This window comes from Oncorhynchus masou, chromosome 22, assembly GCF_036934945.1.
Source record: "Oncorhynchus masou masou isolate Uvic2021 chromosome 22, UVic_Omas_1.1, whole genome shotgun sequence".
Lineage (NCBI taxonomy): Eukaryota > Metazoa > Chordata > Actinopteri > Salmoniformes > Salmonidae > Oncorhynchus > Oncorhynchus masou.
The window spans coordinates 35,233,861-35,242,885 of NC_088233.1; the positions used below are offsets into that span (position 1 = coordinate 35,233,861).

Genomic DNA, 9,025 nt, shown 5'->3' on the forward strand with positions numbered 1-9,025 from the left:
GGGCTCTGGTCAAAAGTAGTGTGCTCTAAAGTAAATATGGTATCATTTGTGACACAAAGTGTTGCCGATTCCCATTCTTGTTCCCTCCAGGTGGATTTTGACTTGTGGATGCCCAACTGCCCAGGCTCCATGACGCACCCCCCTCCCCAGACCAAAGGCATGTTGACGGAAGACGAGATTCTCTCCATCCTTCCGGACGTCAACTCCACCTGCAACCTCCTCATCACTCTGTTCCTACTGTCCCAGCCCGCTGCCGACTACGTAAGACACACAATACCACATAATGACAAAACAAAAACTGTTTTTTAGAAATTTTTGCAAATGTATAAAAAAATAAAAAAACATATCACATTTACATAAGTATTCAGACCCATTACTCAGTACTTTGTTGAAGCACCTTTGGCAGCGATTAAAGCCTCAAGTCTTCTTGGGTATGATGCAACAAGCTTGGCACACCTGTATTTTGGGAGTCTGCAGATCCTCTCAAGTTCTGTCAGTTTGGATGGGGAGTGTCGCTGCACAGCAATTTTCAGGTCTCTCCAGCAATGTTCGATCGAGTCCAAGTCCGGGTTCTGGCTGGGCCACTCAAGGACATTCATTGACTTCTCCTGATACTATTCCTGCGTTGTCTTGGCTGTGTGCTTAGGGTCGTTGTCCTGTTGGAAGTCTGAGGTCCTGAACGTTCTGGAGCAGGTTTTCATCAAGAATCTCTCTGTACTTTGTTCCGTCCATCTTTCCCCCGATCCTGACTAGTCTCACTGTCCCTGCCCCTGAAAAACATCCACAGAAAGATGCTGCAACCACCATGCTTCAATGTAGGGATGGTGCCAGGTTTCCTCCAGATGTGACGCTTGGAATGATGGACAAAGAGTTCAATCTTGGTTTCATCAGACCAGGGAATCTCATTTCCCATGGTCTGAAAGTTTTTAGGTGCCTTTTGGCAAACTCCAAACAGGCTGTCATGTGCCTTTTACTGAATAGTGGCTTCCGTCTGGCCACTCTACCATAAAGGCCTGATTGGTGGAGTGCTGCAGAAATGGTTGTCCTTCTGGAAGGTTCTCCCTTCTCCACAGAGGAACTCTGTAGCTCTCTCAGTGATCATCGGGTTCTTGGTCACCTCCCTGACCAAGGCCTTTCTCCCCATATTGCTCCGTTTGGCCGGGCAGCCAGCTCTATGAAGATTCTTGGTGGTTCCAAACTTCTATCATTTAAGAATAATGGAGGCCACTGTGTTCTTGGGGACCTTCAATGCTGCAAAAATCTTTTGGTACATACAGTGCCTTGCGAAAGTATTCGGCCCCCTTGAACTTTGCGACCTTTTGCCACATTTCAGGCTTCAAACATAAAGATATAAAACTGTATTTTTTGTGAAGAATCAACAACAGGTGGGACAACAATCATGAAGTGGAACTACATTTATTGGATATTTCAAACTGAAAATTTTTAACAAATCTTAAAAACTGTCATCTCAAAAATATGCTTTTGAACCATAGTGCTAAAAATTATTCAGCCCCCATTTTCACAAAAGCCAGATAACCAAATAAATAAAATAATTTATTACTTTGTAGCGCCACATACCAAACCTTTTGCTGCGATTTCACCTGTAAGAAAATCAGTCACCTTGAAACTTTTTCCGGGTATGTCTCTATCAGTTTTGCACTTGTCGAGAGACTGAAATCGGCGCAGGACACCGGGCGGACACGTTTTTCCCATACCTCCTTGCAAAACAGCTCGAGCTCAGTGAGGTTGGATGGATGCCAAGCATCTTGGTTTTTGCTGAACAGCAGTTTTCAGTTCTTTCCACAGATTCTCGATCTTTTTGGATTCAGGTCTGGACTTTGACTTGGCCATTCTAACTTGGCCATTCTAACACCTGGATATGTTTATTTTTGAACCATTCCATTGTAGATTTTGCTTTATGTTTTGGATCATTGTCTTGTTGGAAGACAAATCTCCGTCCCAGTCTCAGGTCTTTTGCAGACTCCATCAGGTTTTCTTCCAGAATGGTCCTGTATTTGGCTCCATCCATCTTCCCATCAATTTTAACAATCTTCCCTGTCCCTGCTGAAGAAAAGCAGGCCCAAACCATGATGCTGCCACCACCATGTTTGACAGTGGGTATGGTGTGTTCAGGGTGATGAGCTGTGTTGCTTTTACGCCAAACATAACGTTTTGCATTGTTGCCAAAAAGTTCAATTTTGGTTTCATCTGACCAGAGCACCTTCTTCCACATGTTTGGTGTGTCTCCCAGGTGGCTTGTGGCAAACTTTAAATGACACTTTTTATGGATATCTTTAAGAAATGGCTTTCTTCTTGCCACTCTTCCATAAAGGCCAGATTTGTGCAATATACGACTGATTGTTGTCCTATGGACAGAGTCTCCCATCTCAGCTGTAGATCTCTGCAGTTCATCCAGAGTGATCATGGGCCTCTTGGCTGCATCTCTGATCAGTCTTCTCCTTGTATGAGCTGAAGATTTAGAGGGACGGCCAGGTCTTGGTAGATTTGCAGTGGTCTGATACTCCTTCCATTTCAATATTATCGCTTGCACAGTGCTCCTTGGGATGTTTAAAGCTTGGGAAATCTTTTTGTATCCAAATCCGGCTTTAAACTTCTTCACAACAGTATCTTGGACCTGCCTGGCGTGTTCCTTGTTCTTCATGATGCTCTCTGCGCTTTTAACGGACCTCTGAGACTATCACAGTGCAGGTGCATTTATACGGAGACTTGATTACACACAGGTGGATTGTATTTATCATCATTAGTCATTTAGGTCAACATTGGATCATTCAGAGATCCTCACTGAACTTCTGGAGAGAGTTTGCTGCACTGAAAGTAAAGGGGCTGAATAATTTTGCACGCCCAATTTGTCAGTTTTTGATTTGTTAAAAAAGTTTGAAATATCCAATAAATGCCGTTACACTTCATGATTGTGTCCCACTTGTTGTTGATTCTTCACAAAAAAATACAGTTTTATATCTTTATGTTTGAAGCCTGAAATGTGGCAAAAGGTCGCAAAGTTCAAGGGGGCCGAATACTTTCGCAAGGCACTGTATCTGTGCCTCGACACAAACCTGTCTCGGAGCTCTACAGACAATTCCTTCGACTTCATGGCTTGGTTTTTACTCTGACATGCATCGTCAACTGTGGGACCTTATATAGACAGGTGTGTGCCTTTCCAAATCATGTCCAATCAATTGAATTTACCAGCAGTGGACTCCAATCAAGTTGAAGAAACATTTCAAGGATGATCAATGGAAACAGGATTGTCCTGAGCTCAATTTCGAGTCTCATAGCAAAGAGTCTGAATACTTATACTGAATACTTATACTTAAATAAGGTATTTGTTTTTTATATTTAATAAATTAGCAAAAGTTTCTATAAATCTGTTTTTGCTTTGACATGATGGGCTATTGTGTGTAGATTGATGAAGAAAAATAATAATTTAGTACATTTTAGAATAAGGCTGTAACGTAATAAAATGTGGGAAAAGTCAAATGGTCTGAATAGTTTCCGAAGGCGCTGTATGTACAATACACACACATCTTCATCAATTTCTAACGCCCTTTTTACATCAGCAGATGTCACAAAGTGATTATACAGAAACCCAGCCTAAAACCCCAAGCTGCTAGTAATGCAGATGTTGAAGCACGGTGGCTAAATAAAAGCTCCCTAGAAAGGCAGGAACCTAGAAAAAACGTAGAGAGGAACCAGGCTCTGAGGGGTGGCCATTAAGGCCAGATGGTTATTCAAGATGTTCAAATGTTCATAGATTGCCAGCAGGGTGAAATAATAATTCCCGAGGGTAGAGGGTGCACTTTGGGTGGGATATAACCCCTGCCCCCACACACACACCTAGAGATAAACAGACCACGAACTTACTACCATGAGACAAGGCTGAGTATAGCCCACGACAATCTTCTCCACCACACGTGCCTGAGGGTAGGCAAGACAGGACAGGAAGATTGCATCAGTGTCTCAACCCACCCAAGTCGAGTATAGTGGAAAAAAGCCTGGCACGACATGACACACCCCTCAAAGGGACGGCATGGAAGAGCACTAGTAAGCCAGTGACTCGGCCTCCGTAATCGAGTCAGAAGCAGAGAATCTTAGTGGTGAGGGGACCTGGCCAGGCAGAGACAACAAGGGCGGTTCGTCATTCCAGTGTCATTCCGTTCACCTTCAAACCCCATGGCCAGACTACACTCAATCCTAGGACCTACTGAAGAGATGAGTCTTCAGTAAAGACTTAAAAGGTTGAGACAGGGTCTGCATCTCTCACATGGACAGGCACACCATTCCATAAAAATGGAGCTCTGTAGGAGAAAGCCCTGCCTCCAGCTGTTTGCTTTGAAAAAAGTTTCAGATTTTTACAATGTTTTGAAGATGGAAAAAAGCTGCCCTTGAAAGTCTTGATATATTCGTCAAGAGAGATCAGGGTCCATAGTAACACTGAGGTCCTTCACAGATCAAAGCAGCAGATCTCTTTGTTTCTTGAGACCTAGAACTAGCATCTCCGTTTTGTCCGAGTTTAAATCTAAAACATTTGCTGCCATCCACTTCCTTATGTCTGAAACACAGGCTTCCAGGGTAGGCAATTTTGGGGCTTCACCATGTTTCATCGAAATATACATTTGTGTGTCATCCGCATAGCAGTGAAAGTTGACATTGTATTTCCGAATGACATCACCAAGAGGTAGAATATATAATGAAAACAATAGTTGTCCAAAAACGGAACCTTGGGGAACACCAAAAACATACAATTGATTGTCAGAGGACAAACCATCCACAGAAACTAACTGATATCTTTTTGACAGATAAGATCTAAACCAGGCAAGAACTTGTCCGTGTAGACTAATTAGGGTTTCCAATATCTTCAAAAGAATGTGGTGATCGTTGGTGTCAAAAGCAGGAATAAGGTCTCAGAGCACGAGGACAGATGCAGAGCCCTGGTCTGGCGCCATTAAAAGGTAATTTACCACCTTCACGAGTGCAGTCTCAGTACTATGATGGGGTCTAAAACCAGACTGGAGTGTTTTGTATACATTATTTGTCTTCAGGAAGGCATATGGTGCTGCACAACAGCTTTTTGAAAACATTGAGGGGAATGGGATACAGTGGCAAGAAAAAGTATGTGAAACCTTTGGAATTACCTGAATTTCTGCATAAATTGGTCATCAAATTCATCAGTCTGCTTAAACTAATAACACACAAATTATTGTATTTTTCTTGTCTATATTGAATACAGAATTTAAAACATTCACAGTGTAGGTTGGAAAAATGTATGTGAACCCCGAGGCTAATGACTTCTCCAAAAGCTAATTGGAGTCAGGAGTCAGCTAACCTGGAGTCCAATCAATGAGAAAATATTGGAGATGTTGGTTATAGCTGCCTTGCCCTATAAAAAAACTCACAAAATTTGAGTTTGCTATTCACAAGAACCATTGCCTGATGTGACCCATGCCTCGAACAAAAGAGATCTCAGAAGACCTAAGATTAAGAATTGTTGACTTGCATAAAGCTGGAAAGGGTTACAAAAATATCACTAAAAGCCTTGATGTTCATCAGTCCACGGTAATACATTTGTCTTCTTGTCTATAAATGGAGAAAGTTCAGCACTGTTGCTACACTCCCTAGGAGTGGCCGTCCTGCAAAGATGACTGCAAGAGCACAACACAGAATGCTCAATGAGGTTAAGAAGAATCCTAGAGTGTCAGCTGAAGACTTACAGAAATCTCTGGAACATGCTAATATCTCTGTTGACGAGTCTACGATACGTAAAACACTAAACAAGAATGATATTCATGGGAGGACACCACGGAAGAAGCCACTGCTGTCCAAAAAAAGCATTGCTGCACGTCTGAAATTTGCCAAAGTGCACCTGGATGTTCCACAGCGCTATGGGCAAAATATTCTGTGGACAGATGAAACTACAGTTGGGTTGTTTTGAAAGGAACACATAACAATATGTGTGGAGGGAAAAAAAGCCCATCCCAACTGTAAAGTATGGTGGAGTTAGCATCGTTGTTCGGGGTTGCTTTGCTACCTCAGGTTGCTATCATCAATAGAAAAATGAATTCCCAAGTTTATCAAGACATTTTGCAGGGGAATGTTAGGCTATCTGTCCGACAATTGAAGCTCAGAAGTTGGGTGATGCAACAGGACAACGACCCAAAACACAGAAGTAAATCAACAACAGAATGGCTTCAACAGACGAAAATGGCCCAGTCAGAGTCCTGACCTCAACCTGATTGAGATGCTGTAGCATGACCTTGAGAGCAGTTCACACCAGACATCCCAAGAATATTGCTGAACTGAAACCGTTTTGTAAAGAGGAATGTTCCAAAATTCCTCCTGACCATTGTGCAGGTCTGATCAGCAACTACAGAAAATGTTTGGTTGAGCTTATTGCTGCCAAAAGGAGGGTCAACCAGTTATTAAATCTAAAGGTTCACATACTTTTTCCACCCTGCACTGTGAATGTTTACACTGTGTGTTCAATAAAGACATAAAAGTATAATTGTGTGTTTTAGTTTAAGCAGACTGTGTTTGTCTATTGTTGTGACCTACATGAAGATCAGATCAAATTTTATGAAAAATTTATGCAGAAATCCAGATATTTCCAAAGGGTTCACATATTTTTTCTTGTCACTGTATAGGAAAAGAGTTTACATTTTCCAGGTCAAGGTTTGGCTTTTTCCGGAGCGGCTTTATTACTGCCACTTTTAAAGAATTTGGTACACATCCGGAGGATAGGGAGCTTTTTAATATGTTCAACATTGTAACGTCCGTCGTTAAATAAAGACCAAGGTGCAGCGTGGTAGACGTACATTTTCTTTAATTATAAATGTTCCACCAAAAACAATAAACAACTCAACGAACGTAAAGCTAGGAGTGCAAACACATGCAACAACCAAAGACCAGATCCCACAACAGAAGGTGGGAAAAAGGGCTGCCTATGTATGATCCCCAATTAGAGACAACGATAAACAGCTGCCTCTGATTGGGAACCATACTCGGCCAACAAAGAAATATAAAACAGATTTCCCACACTAGTCACACCCTGACCTACCAAATAAAGAATTTAAAAGATCTCTAAGGTCAGGGCGTGACAGTACCCCTCACCCCCCCTGGAGGTGCGGACTCCCGGCCGCAAACCTGAACCTATAGGGGAGGGTCCGTGTGAGCATCTACCCTCAGTGACGGCTCCGGTTTGGGATGTAGGCCCTGCTCCCTACGCTGATCCCTCCGCTTCTGTGGAACCGGACCGTGGATCGTCGCTGGACCATGAATCGTCGCCAGAGGCTCCGGACCGAGGAAAGTCGCCAGAGGCTTCGGACCGGGGACCATCGCCGGAGGCTCCGGACCGAGGAAAGTCGCCGGAGGCTCCGGACCGGGGACCGTCGCCGGAGGCTTCGTGCCATGGATCATCACTGGAGGCTTCGTGCCATGGATCATCACTGGAGGCTTCGTGCCATGGATCATCACTGGAGGCTTCGTGCCATGGATCATAAGTGGAGGCTTCGTGCCATGGATCATCACTGGAGGATTCGTACTTGGAAACGGCACAGGTCTCACCGGACTGAGGAGACATACTGGAAGCCTGGTGCGGGGAGCTGCCACAAAGCTTCCTGGCTAGATACCCACTTTAGCTCGGTGAGTGTGGAGAGCTGGCATGGGACGCACTGGGCTATGAAGGTGCACTGGAGGCATAGTGAGTAGAGCCAGCGCAGGATATGCACTGGAGGTCTGGAGCGTAGAGCTGGCACAATGCGTCCTGGTTGAATCTGGAGGTCTGGAGCGTAGAGCTGGCACAATGCGTCCTGGTTGAATCCCCCCTGTAGCACGGCAAGTGCGGGGAGCTGGCACAGGTCGCACTGGGTTGTGCTGGTGAACTGGAGATACAGTGCGTAGAGCTGGCACAGGATATCCTGGGCCAAAGAGACGCACCGGAGGCCAGGAGCACTGAGCCGGCACAATCCGTCCTGGGTGAATGCCCACTCTAGCACGGCAACTGCGGGGAGCTTGCACAGAGTGCACCGGACTGTGGATGTGCACTGAAGGCATGGTTCCAGAACCGGATAACACGGTGCTTGACCGGTCACTCGCTCCCCACGGTAAGCACAGGGAGTTGGCTCAGGTCTGAACCCCGACTCCGCCAATCTCCCCCAAAAAATGTTTGGGGGGGCTTCCTCTCGTGCTTGCTTCGTTGAGTTAACTCCTCGTATCGTCGCCGTTCCGCTTTCGCTGCCTCTATCACCTCCTTCGGACGGCAATACTCCCCGGCCCTTGTCCAGGGTTCTGCTCCCTCCAGGATTTCCTCCCAGATCCAGTCCTCCTGACCACGCTGCTTGGTCCATTGGTGGTGGGATCTTCTGTAACGTCCGTCGTTAAATGAAGACCAAGATGCAGCGTGGTAGGCTTACATTTCCTTTAATTATAAAATGTTCCACCAAAAACAATAAACAACTCAAAGAACGTAAAGCTAGGAGTGCAAACACATGCAACAACCAAAGACAAAATCCCACAATAGAAGGTGGGGAAAAGGGCTGCCTAAGTATGATCCCCAATCAGAGACAACGATAGACAGCTACCTCTGATTGGGAACCATACTCGGCAAACAAAGAAATATAAACATAGATTTCCCAACCTAGTCTCACCCTGACCTACCAAATAGAACCTTTAAAGGATATCTAAGTCAGGGTGTGACAAACATAGGAGGGCCAAGCACAGGAAGTAGCTCTTTCAGTAGTTTTGTTGGAATTAGGGGTCAGTTGGCAGCTGGACAGTTTAGAGGCCATGACTACTTGTGTGAATGTGTCAAAGAACTTGAGTGTCTCCATTAATCCTAGGTTCTGACAGTTTTTTATTTTTTGTTTAATTTTTTATTTTTTTACCTTTATTTAACCAGGCAAGTCAGTTAAGAACACATTCTTATTTTCAATGACGGCCTGGGAACAATGGGTTAACTGCCTGTTCAGGGGCAGAACGACAGATTTGTACCTTGTCAGCTCAGGGGTTTGAA

General features: G+C 44.5%; 1 protein-coding gene across 1 annotated transcript in view; it reads left to right on the forward strand.

Annotated features, from left to right (window-relative positions):
* zgc:152891 (uncharacterized protein LOC767741 homolog) overlaps positions 1–9,025 on the forward strand; it is a 32,546-nt gene that overhangs the window by 21,698 nt on the left and 1,823 nt on the right. The window contains exon 14 of the mRNA XM_064930014.1: positions 91–261. Within this exon, the coding sequence (XP_064786086.1) occupies positions 91–261 (171 nt within the window). The remainder of the gene's footprint in view (positions 1–90; positions 262–9,025) is intronic.